General features: G+C 42.5%; 1 protein-coding gene across 1 annotated transcript; it reads right to left on the bottom strand.

The window, feature by feature from the left end:
• Positions 1-7202: 7202 nt before the first annotated feature.
• On the bottom strand, positions 7203-11617 carry sox8a (SRY-box transcription factor 8a). Its single transcript, XM_084071886.1, is given in 4 exon segments — positions 7203-9043; positions 9045-9744; positions 10018-10253; positions 10908-11617. Coding segments are annotated over 4 exon segments (1464 nt in total). The 5' UTR covers positions 11333-11617; the 3' UTR covers positions 7203-8940.
• Positions 11618-14063: the final 2446 nt, after the last annotated feature.

The raw sequence follows: 14063 nt of genomic DNA, 5'->3' as shown, positions 1-14063 counted from the left end.
TTTGTCATGTTAGTAACTGTGTGTTACGTAACAGGAACCAGCAGGGAGGAGGTAAGGGGGTTCATATATCAGAGGGAATCTGATTTGATGCTGCCCATTTGTAGTGCTTGGAAGGTACCGAGGGAAGCCGCAAGTCAGTTTTACTTAATGCACTTTGCTGTGAGGATGCTGAAAGAAATGAATTCACAAAAGATTTATTGCAGAAAGCTGTGATGCATTTTAAGCTCGCATAGCAAAAAAATGAAAAATCTGTTACGGTTTTGTCATTCTTAACATGGAGCTCATTTCAGCCAGAGAAAGAGACACAGAGAGAGAGAGAGAGAGAGAGAGAGAGAGAGAGCGCGCAGTGGTATTTCACAATGCCAGTGTTGTGATAAGGTGTCTCAAAACCAGAATGGGCTGAGTAAATACCCCCCCCCCCCTGCACCAATCGCATTTGAGGCCCACGAGAATATACAAACACACACACACACACACACACACACACACACACACACACACACACACACACACACACACACACACACACATTATTCCTGCAGGCCTTACATTGTTTTATTCGCTGACAATAGATTCACTTACATAATGAACCCAATCCATATCAAAGGCTGGACCGGGGCTAGACTGGCAGTGCTCCAAGCCCTTTAAAACCGGCCAAAACCACATGGGAGAACAAACTCTTCCCTCGTTTTTTTTCCCCCTCTTCCCCCTGTATCCTGCTCTTTGTCATACCACAAAAGATATCAAGTGTGAGGGGATGGACATGTGTATCTGATCATATGCATATTAACCAAATATCCCAATGGTCACCTAATATGTTGTGGTGTACTGTCCGTCTTTAGTGTAACCCAGAAACAAGAGAAAGTGTGGCATCCCAGGCATGGTTTGGAAATTCGTTCCTCATGGCCCCTATAGGCATGTGAGCACTGAGCGAGGATGTATAGCGCCTTCCACCACAGGGAGTGCTGTGTTGTGGGGTATATGTGTACTACCAGGATAAATGGCTTTTGATGGGCTCTGCTATTTTGCCACAACTGCCATTTTGCGCCAGGCGACGGGATTTGCAGCTCCTGTGGAGAGTGGCATGCAAACGCTAATTCATACTTTGTCGCACGACTCAACACAAATTATGTATTTCCAACTGAAAAGTAAAATGTAAAGTTAAAATAAGCAATTTGTCTAGGTGTTTCTGTTGTTGTTTTGCACATTGTCCACTGTGCCAACATTTAACCACATGAACCCTAGTGTCCCTATGCTGGAACTAACATTTGCCCAAAATAGCAGATCCACAAGCTCACTATGCAAGCTCAAAACCCTGATGCCAGATAGGAGAGAGTGGAGGGCAGCAATTCAGGAGTCCCGAGTTGGTGTTGGCTAGACCGCACTCTCACACATCGCATACGATGCATCGAGACCATTGTGAACTTGTAGACTATATTTGCAGAGCTTGTAAACTGATATTTTTAGCGAAGAAATGCGATGATTGTTCCTGAATAAACCAGCAAAAGAAAGAAAGGAGACATTTATTTTGTTGTATTTCTTACCCCTCCTCTCTCCCGCTGTTGCAATTATTTTCCTCACTCTTCATCAACTTTTTTGGTGAACTGTTATGCCCCCCCCACTCCCCCCCCCCCTATCATCTCAGCATTTCTTTGTCTCTACCTCTGTTACCTCTATACATCAGTAGCATGAAGAATCTGAGACAAATGTTCCTCCCACACTCCACATTCCAGGATCTTGCAGGATCCCACATGCTGGTGCGTGGTGGTGGCGCGCTCTGACGAGACAGACCGGTGCAGCCTGCGTGGGTGCTTGGTGGATGGGGCGCCGGGGGTGGGTGGGGAGGGTTGAGACCCAAGTTCTGCTGTCTGCTAACATCCCTAAACTGCTACATGTCCTATTGAGTTAGACACAGTAAAAATCCTCAGTGTTCATTTATCTGTTTGTAACTCAGAGAGGTCCGCAATGGTTGCATTCGTTTAAAGGAAAACGTTGCTGCTTTTCTACCTAAAAACCATTGCTCTGAAGTGAGTATACAGTAATATACTGTAGCAAAAATACATATGTTCCGCGTATTTCTTCGTGAAATATAGACGTTGTGAAATGATGACATCAAATGCGCCATTTCACGCCATAGAGAATACAGACTGCATGCCCGATGCTTAATGGTATTATTTGCCACACTCACTATATTCTCCCCACATCAAAACAATGAGATCTACTGTAGGTTAAAAATCAGTTTTTCCTGAAGATTTTACTGCAGAGCCACCAATCTTGTGCCCTGATCACATCCGAAGCAGCCAGCAGAGTGACTCCTTCATTAACTTTGATGGTGGGTTTCAGTAGGGCTCACAAAGGGCCTCTTTCTCTCCTCTTGGAGCGAGGGTGTAAACAATGTGGATATATTATTAAACTTCTGGAAGACCCCTTTTTTCCACATCACACACTGTTTAACAAGTCATATACTGCACCCAAACACACATAATTTGTCATTATTAAGGTTCATTCCCTTAAATGCCAGTGGGGTAGTTTATTGTGGTTAGCTGCCATCCGCCTTCAAGAGGTTTTAAATTATACGAACATGAGTCGAAAATAAGGCGGTAAACCATTTTGCTGATGAGAAGAGAGAGAAGAAATTGACAGGAGAGAGTGTAACGAGTCCAACCATGGAGACGGAGATAGCGGCACAATGATTAACCAAACCATAGCATCCCTCCCTATTCTGGCCATGTCATAATAGGCAAACATTTGGCAAAAATATTAGATCTACAAGCTCACAACGCGTTGCAACATGACTTGATTTGAGCTTGTAGATGGGCTGTAAAGGGGAGAATTTGGGTGTAAAGGGGAGAAAGAAGGGCGAACCTGGTCAAAGAAGTATAGGGTTTAAGTGGTTAAACCATTGTCCAATTGGCATAGCAGTGATAGTAACACATATAACCATACAAGCCTTAAAGCTGCTGGAATTCACTGTTTCAGCGTGCCAACAAAACATGAAACGGAGAGAACTGAAAAAGAGAAGGCGAAAGACTGTGGACAACTGTTCAAACAAGAGAATATGACCAGATGTCAAGTTTTATTCTTCATTGTTTTTGTGAGTTTGTTAGTGTACTTTGAGTTTAAAGGCACCAAGTAGTTAGGAATACACCACTTCCAGTGTTTACACCCTGTTGTCGTTGTCATTTTTCAACATCACAGAATTCATCTTCACACCATGATCAAATCACGTACAAAACAAAACAAGGAGTAATAACAGCCTGGCTTCCATTTGAAACAAGCCATAGACTTTCTTGGGTTTAAAATCCTCTTAGCAGACCTTGTATTGAACTGTACTTTCCTGGGCTTTTTTTGCAAACTGCTAATAAAGTATTCAATCAATCAATCTGGAATCTGGATCACTAAATTCATGACATCAGTACTACGACATCAGTCATCTCCGTATTTGGGCTTCCAATATAAAATTAAAGTTCTTAAAAGTTAAGAAAATATTCACAATATGTAAAATGAAAAATAAATAAATGGGGGAGTTTTTACTTGGCCTAGAGTCAGTGTTCACAAGAAATATGACACTGATCGGTCCAGTGGTTTGCGAGACTAGCCCAAGACTCTCATACACAGAAATGACTTGTTTTCATCAAGATTGGGTTTTGCCACATATATTATGATGCAGTAAAATGTGTGTTACAATAAAGTGTCTACAAGTTTAAACAGTTTAGACAGCAGAAAGTATGTGAGAGTTACTGTAGCTACAACAGCTGGGAACCTATGTTATACTATTTGAATTGTGCTTGTGCTGTAAGTACAATGCCCACACATCTGCCACAGTGCTCTGAGCAGGTTAAAACAAACCCTTCAAAGTATTTACAGGTAACTTTTTGTCTAATACTTTTTCAGAATATAATGTTGTTAGACACAAGTTCATTTGGTGATAACTCCAGATATCGTTAGAGATATTTTCAATATTTAAACTCATACATATTGCACTGTCCTGGGTCATTATTTCGCACTGGAAAATTCCTTTGGAATTCAAAGTTTCAATATATATATATATATATATATATATATATATATATATATATATATATATATATATATATATATATATATATATATATATATATCTTATATCTTATATCTTATATCTTATCTTATCTTATCTTATATATATACAATTTGAATCCTGCGCCATGTCTGTATGTATGTATGTATGTAGCCAGTGTGACGTCATATGACATCACGGTCGTGACATCACGATGAGACACGCCAGTGTGACGTAATCTCACGACAGCATGACATCACATCCTACCTATAAATATAGTATAGTATAGTACTGGTTGCAGACATAAACCTCATGTTCATATAATATATTGGACATTTATGGGCAAAATTAACTTGCTCAAGTACAATGGGTCTTGTATCACAAAAACACATAGCAGGAGAGGATAGAAAATAATAAATATCTATTTCTATATTCTATGATCTATATTCAGTACTTAAAGCCCTAAGGGCTTATCTGGGTTATCCTTTTTAGCATTCTTTTGTTGTAACTGTTGATAAAATATTCAATCAATCAAAAGGAACATTTTAATAATTCAATATCCATATTCCATCAGACAGCATTTATTGTGTCCATCTACTCAGGGTAGTGACAAACGTCCTTTATATTGAAACTGATCAAAGCACACGATCAGATCATCCAACAGCAATATACTGTTAAGTACCTTCTATGACACAGCCAATGAGCTGTGACGTGGAGAGCTCCCACCTCTAATAGGGAAGAGGCCGACTTTAGGCCTGATTCATACTCGTGTCACAATGCTCTGTGAGCTTGTATATCAGCTAACCACAAGCGATACAGAGCGACCCCATCGCACGATAGTAGTGCATCAAGTGGGGTCAGACATGGGCACATTCAGTGGCATGCAACAACCATGCTTTTAGAGGAGGCTATGTCCACTTCATTTCCCTTGCAAATCAGCATCGCAGTTCACGGAGTTGTCACATTTCCCTGCCCTCCCTTTTTCCCTGAAACGCTCACTGACAGAGTGAGCCAGGCTCATTAGACAGGATGAGACTATTACCGGGCGAGTTATCCGCGTCCCAACAATGGGATGTGGTCAGGTGGTTGAGGCGCTATAGTCTCTCAGGGTTCATCTAGTTCTCCCTGGGCTCTTGTGTCCAAGACCACGTCGCGCTCCTGAGCCAGCAACGCCCCTTGCTCTATCGACAATGAGCGTGACAGCGGGAATGTGGTACGGCTTTACTGCTTACACACAAACGCCACTGCTAGAATTACTAGGAGTGATATTTTGTTACCATGTTACACCGTGTGTGTGTGTGTGTGTGTGTGTGTGTGTGTGTGTGTGTGTGTGTGTGTGTGTGTGTGTGTGTGTGTGTGTGTGTGTGTGTGTGTGTGTGTGTGCGCGCGCGCGCCTGTGTGCCTGTGGTGTGAGTCTGAAAACGTGTCAATATAATCACCTGTCACCACACTTTGTTATTGCTGTTGTACTGTATCTCTATTTATGAATCCGCCTACATAATTATTGTAGCATGATGACACATTATTTCTGTGACACAAAGAAAAACCTATTCATTTTAGGATTCAGTTGAGTTCTTCTGATATAGCCAGCAGTAAAGTCCCTACACTTTAGCCCTCTTGTGTAGCTATTTGCAGTGGGGGCTTTCAAGAGGCCTCAGATCAGAAACTGTGGACATGTTCCAGCGAAACAGGACCCAAGCACCCTGAAGAGCCTTTTTACATCACTTTTTATTCACTCCTGTTCTTTCTCAAGACTTCCTCCTGAAACTATTTGGCAAACAATGGTGAAAAAAAAAAGAATACTTTGAAGGAGGAAAACAACAAGTTGTACTTGAGCCTCCCACACCCCATCTGTCGTGGTATTATCTGCTTTTATTATCTACAGATTATGTGCAGTGATATGAATCCTGATTTTTTTTGTTCTGGTGGTCATGTTGATGTTCTTGTTTTTTGTTTGTGGAGCGTTGCGATATGAGACAGAGAGGGGTAAAAAAAAAAAAGATTCCACCCCATGTGCATCTAATCGTCCATTCAGGACCCTCTTAATGACTTGTCAGTTCCCCCTGCCCTTCCATTTTCTGTCCAATTAATTCTTTTCTAGCTCTCCGGATAAAGGGAAACAATGGGGCCCCTCCACAGCATAATGAATCATTAAAATTCAGCAGCGCGGCCCTGGCACTTGGCTTTCTCCCTGGACTGGTTGGGGACGGCTGCTTGGCATGCATGCCAGGGCCAAAATGAACACAACCCACAGGAGCAGAGGAGCTGGTATTTCTGCCCATTCCTCTCTTGTTGGTGGTCATCCAGGCCCATGTACAACTTGAAAGGTCCCAGGATTATATCAGAGTTAGGAAATCTTTCACTTAGACATAACGCATGTTTATTTTAACCACCTGTACTCTAAGCTACTTCTCAGATCATCAATGTGTCATGCCTAATATGTGTACGCATTGTGGGACTAAGTATAAATCAGGCTTTAGAACTTCAGAAAGAGCTCCTTTATAATGCTCAATGTGTCACACGTCCACCTGGGTTGACATGCCTACAATTGAATTTGGTGTTAACGAATGACTGTAATTACTGTCATTATACACAGATTTGCATCTGTAGAGGGATAGAGAGCGAATAATAGTTTTGTACAGGTCCCTAGGTGACAGCTGCAGCCTACACTACAGATGTGACAACAAGACGGAAGCTAAGACAACAGCTGGTACTTTGGAGTGGTATGGCTTACATATAAACATTTCAAAGTGCTAATTCTCGTCCCTTCAAATTGAAATTCTTATGGCTGATTTATACTTAAAAATAACTGATATTCAACTGAGGATCTTTGTACAATGAAGTAAAGGAAAAAGAGGTACTTGTAGTGATCCCTGAGGGGATATTACTTTTCTGCATGACCCAGCAGTATGCTGCCCATGTGATATAATATAAGGGAACCGTTAGGGGTCCAGTCTCTTGCTCAGGGACACCTTGCCACAAAGCCTGGAGGAGCCAAGGATCGAACCGGGGACCTTCCCAGGCGGCATCTCTACCTACTGAGCCACAGGCACGGTTGGGCTTTAATCTGTGTTCTTGCTAACCCACTGTTAGTATGTATTCTCCAAGAAATAAGTACTAAAGCACTCAAATCCATCCATGATGTGGAAATAAACAAAACAGATCACAATAAAGTCAAGAAAGTATGTTTTATTTTATCCACAAAAAAGGCCAGCAAATGGGTTAGCTGTGCATGTGTGAATGAATCTCTAGTTAAAAGTACAACAATAAATTTCACAGCGTTTGTCATCAACGATACACCATAATAATATACAAAAACACTGCTCTGCGAACAAAATGTCGATCGTGATGCTCCGTACCGTTCATGTACAGTATCTCAAATCATCACACGGAAAAACGGAAACCAGACTCTACGGAATGATATCAAATCAATAATACGATAAAGACAGAGTTATCAGTCTGAGTCTGTGGTGTGAATTATTGATTGTATGCTGCATGAAGTTTGTTAATAATTAAATTTCATATGGAAATATTTAAAGTAAGCATTAGAAGGCACACATACGTTTTCGCACAACAGCAGTAAGTTGGCACTTGAAATTTGAGGAGATAAACATGGTAAAGCACACCCTCCTTTCCTCACTCTTATTTTATTCTAATGCTTTAACATGATAAAATACGAACTGATGACCTGAAGCCCATTTGTTTTATCCGTGGACACTGTGGTACGTCATGCTTATATGTGTCTTGCACAGGGAAAAGGCACACATAATAAACGTACACTTTTCTGTCTCTCTGACACATACTGCACACACACACACACACACGCACACGCACACACACACACACACACACACACGCGCGCGCACGCACACACACACACACACACACACACACACACACACACACACACACACACACACACACACACACACACACACACACACACACACACACACACACACATCCGTGTCATCCTGTCTGCATCCGTGCATACAGTAGGTCCAGCTGACATGTCACTCAGTGAGTATGGTGTTATCTTACTCCATTTCCTTTAACCCTAGATCATGACTAATCGCAATTTGCCAAGCATAGCTTTCAGACACCTGTTGTGTCCTGTTCTGTTGGTCCCTGCTCTGTTTGCTTGCAACTCGGAATGGAGATATTATTGATTATTGGTCTTCAATGGAATGATATTAAATGTACTGTACTTGCACTGTACTGCACTCGATTCACTGATTTTAATTAATGACAAAACAATAATGTAAATAACCACACCCACATTACATGTGTATAACTACTTAGGAACACAAATAAAATAAAACAAAATGTAATGAACATAAATACAGATAAGACTTCTAAGTCAAAATGACAGATTCAAATGAGTCATTGGGTTAAGACTGGTTCACTGATGTAAATGGAAATGGCTGAATATTCTGTGAGATAGTTCTGGCCCTCACTGGAAATCTTAACTGCAAAATCACTTAATTGGTCCTGGGCACATTATCCAATGAATCTGCTCTTCCATCTGCTTCACAACAGAGTTGGGCCAAACAGTTTCTCTCCTACACAACTCAGTGGCAGGCCTTTGCTTTGCCTTAGGCGTGCGCACACACGTGCAGTCCTAAACTGGAACGAGGGGGATGTACAAGTGGTAGGCGTTGGCAATATGTCCTCATGGAGGAGTTTTCTCGCCAGCAACACAACCTCATCTCTGTGTAAAAAGTCTATACAAGAATGTTGTTGTTGTTTTTTTTTTATCATCAGGCAAATGGATATAACTTTGTATAAAATCAGCAGGCACTTTTTTTTTTCTTCTCATTTTGTTTCCTGTTTAAACGGCCACAGGTAGGCTACTACCCCCTACCGCTCTCCTCCTCCTCGCTTCCTTCATTAGTAGTGCATCAATCTGAATGAGTCTCAGCGCTCTGTGCGGCCTCGTGCGGCGACCGTCCACCTCTGGCCCCCCTACGGTCTGGACAGAGTGGTGTAGACCGGCTGGTCCCAACTGGAGGCAGTGGGGCTGTGGGCAGGGCCCATAGACAGACTGTTGAGGATGGGACTACCGTAGGGCCTCCTGGAGGAGTGAAAGTAGGGGTACTGGTAGAGGCTGGAGGGGTAACCGGAGTAGGGGTTGTAATAGTTGGAGCTCTGGAGGTCAGTATAGTCACACTGGGAGCTGGAGAAGGAGGCCGCGGCCGAGGCGGCTGACGTGGCGGAGGTGACGCAGGCCTGGCCGCTGTAGGAGCCATAGTCATGGGAGGGAGACCCGTGGGAGTGCTCGCTGTAGTGGCTGGGACTTAGCTGCTCCGTCTTGATGTGGGGCCGGTGTGGGCCCACCTCGCCGGCCGAAGGGGAGGAGGAGGCCATGGCGTTCTTGCGGCTCCAAGCCGAGCCGGTGGGGTGGCCGTAGGAGGAGTAGGCGCCGCCGGCCGCCGGGTTCTGCCCGTGACCGTGGTCCGAGGACAGGGCGGAGGGGGCGCCGTGGCCGTTGAGCGGGAGGTACTGGTCAAACTCGTGCACGTCAAAGGCCTCCATGTTGCTGATGACGTCGGTGCTGAGCTCAGAGATGTCCACGTTGCTGAAGTCGATGTTCTGCCTGCCGTTCTCCATGAGGCGGCGGCCCTCGTGCTTCAAGTCCTGCTTCACCCCGTGGTGCAGGTCCGTTTTAGGGGTGGTGGGGGGTGTAGGGGGACCGTGGGGTTGGCCTGTGAAAAGCATCGAGCACAGGACTGAGTCTTAATGCAATACAAATGCGTAACACAAGCAATAATACTACCATCTAATATAATGGTAACACTAAAACAACGTATAATTAATATAGAGCATGTATACATGTACAACATTTGATCATGCATTTAAATTCTAGTTATATTTCGTCAGCTTGCAATACTAAGCTGAAACAACTTACATTTCATTAGCACATGCATCTATGGTAGTGTATTTATTTGTTGAATTATAGTCCAGGTTCCTCAGCTCACCTGCATGTTCAGGATGGTGGTGTCCATCAGCCATTCCTGCAAGTCCTCCCAGCCCTGGTTCAGCTTTGTACATCTGATGAGACAGGTCGGCTCCTGAGTCTGTTTCGCTCTGGCCAGGTTTAACATTCTTCCTTCTCCGTGGCTGGTACTTGTAGTCTGGATGGTCTTTCTTGTGTTGAACCCGAAGCCTCTCTGCCTCTTCTACGAATGGCCTCTTTTCATTATCTGAGAGCAAGCTACAGCCGAAAAAAATAATGATTATTTTATACACGCTTTAGCACAAGTTCATTTTAGTCTTACTTTTAACAATCAATTAGTATTTTATCCCCCATTTATTTGTCCCATAGATTTCACTTTCATTTGTTATATTCAAAATGATTTAGAAAGTTGCACAATTCAATAAACTGTTATATAGGCCTGTTCAAACAGGGATTAAGTCATATTGTTGGTAACAAATCACTACACTCCCTCTAGACCAAAAATAGTGTCAGGGACCACCATAACAATTTATTTTACATTATGATATAAATCCATTCAATCCCGGAACGCATCTGTGTCATTTTAGATTTTTAGCTATAACCATTATTTCATACTTTGGCTATTCAAAAACAGCAGATATACAAGCTCATAGCACGGCACAAGTGCTGCACTATGAGCTTGTAGATCTGCTATTTTTGAAAAATCTTGAACATTTGTGCAAATCTTTCAATAACATTTGTAACTCAAATCTTTGCTTCTGGTCCCTGGAACAAAATATTTTGAGATGGGAGGGCTCCGCGGCCAAATAAATACATTATCATTTTGGGGAGTCCTTGACATGACAAAGTTTGAGAACCACTGGCACTGATATATACCAACATAAGTTTTCGTATGCACCAAAACTGACTTACCGCCACAGTTTGCCCAGCGTCTTGCTCAGCTCAGCGTTGTGCAGGTGAGGATACTGATCGGCGAGCTTCCTGCGCGCCGCCTGCGCCCAGACCATGAACGCGTTCATGGGTCTCTTGACGTGGGGTTTGCTCTTCAGAGCTCCGTTCCCTCGGACGGGCATGGGCACCAGGGACCAGTCGTATCCCTTGAGGACCTGAGAGACCGCGTCCCGTATGCAGGCCGGGAAGCGTCCGTCGTCCTCCTCGCCATCCTCCAGCTTCTTGCCCAGGCCAGCGAGCAGAGATCCAGGGCCGTCGGAGCCCGTCGGCGAGGACGGAGCGTCCGAGTCGGAGTCATCCTGAGACATGGAGCTGTTGGTGCCCGAGGGACTGCACGGCGGGTCGCTGATGAAAGACTTGTCATGCTCCTCCGTCATTTTTAACATGATTTGATCGGCTTCTTTGGGATGGAAATCCAAACAAAATAATAAACCTTTTCTTTTCCTCAAAAAAAAATATATTTTATAAATAAATAAAAAAGTGCGTCCGATAATTCAAGTGTGAAGTTATAGCCTGTAATCTGGCGACGCGCCTTTTACGCACGGGGAACCATGGTAAATAAATTCCTGTACACTTGCAGCAAATGTCCGCCCGCTGTTTTCCTTTTGCTTGTGTTTGTTTTTATTCGGTCTTGTTTTGCTATAATGTCACGGGTTGGTACAGTTGTAGAAGTAGAAGGTCCGCAATGTGAGTCCAGAAGCTGAGCGATAGAACAACTTTACTGTGGCGTTTAAGTCTCACTCCACCCTCCGCACGGGATTGGCTGGATCAAATCACCACCTGCTCCCCATTGGTGGAAGCTTTTATGGGCTGTATAAAGTGTGTTTTTTTCAGTGGTGACACATTTCTGTTTTTATTACAGTTCTACATGTTGCACGGGTATGTTGAAATGTACATTGTAATGTAAATGTAGTCTCTGTTGTAAACTTGAACGCTGAAAAGTGGTGAACTGAGATGTATAGCCTAGGATGAATACCAAAACACTCGCCCCAAAACACAGTCACCCCGGGGCAAATCCAGCGGTATTCACCTGGTATTCCTAAACGTAACCTCAGTAAAGTCAACTAGGCCTAAACCTAACCTTATTCCTAAACGTAAGCTGAGTAAAATTATGCCTAAACCTAACCTTATTCCTAAATATAACCTCAGTAAACTATGCCTAAACCTAACCTTATTACTAAACGTAACCTCAGTAAAACGGTGCCAAAATCTAACCTTATTACTAAACTTAACCTCAGTAAAACTATGCCTAATACTAAACTTATTTCTAACCGAATCCTCAGTAATAAAACAAATACAAGAATACAAGGACCGCTGGAGGCGAGCAGTCCGTAAAAAACGGGGGTGAGCGTATTTTGGGGCGAGTCTTCCGGTTACCCCTAGGATTGCAACATTTAAAATAATAGCCAAGTAAATGTATTAAAACATTTACTAATTTCGGTCCAATGCAACATCTAAATATAATTATCACTAAATAAAGCCGAAAGGAAGGATCTGACACACTTTTATTTCTAAAACAAATATGTTGCTTTTGAAAGGCAGATAAATGGCAGAGGATCAATACAAAATTAACATCTTATCCAACAAATATGGCTTTGAATATCTGTTGATTTTAAATCGAAAACGATTATAACCTTTTCGTTTTTGTACTGAAATGAAAACTGAAATTCTATTTAAAAATAAATTAATACATCAAATTACGAGAATTAGAGCAATATTTCGAATATAAATATTCATGCATAGGCTAATAGTGGAGGTTATTATGTTTCCACATCATTTAGGCTAAATAATGAAAATGAAATGTGTAGCCTAATGTAAAATTTGGAATTAAAGCAAAAAGGGTTAATATGCTGCATTAGTGCATCTATTAACTTTAGGCTACTAGCAGTATATTCCTCTATTTGTATTTGCTCGGTCTTTTAAAGAGAAATTTACAGAGTTATATAAACTAAATTTAACCATTGTAATTTTAGGCTATAGCCTATTATTTTTCATAACACATCCCAACTCTTTTCGCGGAGTGTAGGCTACTGCGTGCGCACGCGCGCGCACACACACACACACACACACACACACACACACACACACACACACACACACACACACACACACACACACACACACACACACACAGCCAGTTCATTGCCAAGTAGCAACACAGAATGATCCTCCCTTTCATGCATGTCAACTAATTAGCGCTGAACGGTGGAAAAACAAGTGGATATGAGCACATTTTTCTTTCTTTCTTCATTTCTCTCTTTCTTTCTTTCTTACTTAGGCTACTTTCTTACTTTCTTTCTTTAAAAAAAACATTTTATATCATTATACTTTTAATCAAATTATTTCTATGGAGCAGGATCAAGTTTGTACATAGGGGGAACATATGTTTTTGTTGCTAAATGTCTAAATAGTAAGTGGCAGGCGATTACTACAGTGAAGAAAAAAACACAGCTTCTCCCCTCTCCCTGTAGGGTGTGTGTGTGTGTGTGTGTGTGTGTGTGTGTGTGTGTGTGTGTGTGTGTGTGTGTGTGTGTGTGTGTGTGTGTGTGCGTGCGTGCGTGCGCGTGCGTGCGTGCGCGCGCGTGCGTGCGTGCATGCGTGCGTGTGTGTGTGTGTGTGTGTACACGTGCGTGCACATACACTACACATCTTTCGGACTGTCCTCTATTCTGTCTGCCTTTTCTCTCCATAGGCAGGCAGTGTTGCCATGTCTGCTTATTATATGGTCTTTGGTCTTGTTTTTCTGTAAAGTATTTTGGTTGAAACCAGTGGTTCTCAAACATTTTCATGTCAAGGACCCTCAAATTAACAGTATTTGTCCGTGGACCCCCATCTGAAAACATTTGGTTCCAGGGAAACCTTGTACAAGATTTGTGTTAGAATCATGTTTAAAAAATATGCACTTAATTGTTCAAAATATTTATTTGAAAACAGCAGATCTACAAGCTCATCGCGACGCGTTGTGAACTTGTAGATCTGCTGTTTTGAAATAGCTGACGTCTAGGTTTAAAAAGTGTGACCCAGTCGCTTCTTTTGGGCTGGTTTTTCTCGCAAGATCTGGCAACACTGTATGCAGGCCGGGTGAAGTCCGGTGCAGAAGTGAATTTGAATATAAGC

The sequence above is a fragment of the Gymnoscopelus microlampas genome (assembly GCF_963454915.1).
Source record: "Gymnoscopelus microlampas genome assembly, chromosome: 11".
Taxonomy (NCBI): domain Eukaryota; kingdom Metazoa; phylum Chordata; class Actinopteri; order Myctophiformes; family Myctophidae; genus Gymnoscopelus; species Gymnoscopelus microlampas.
This window is presented reverse-complemented; position numbering and strand designations above follow the sequence as displayed.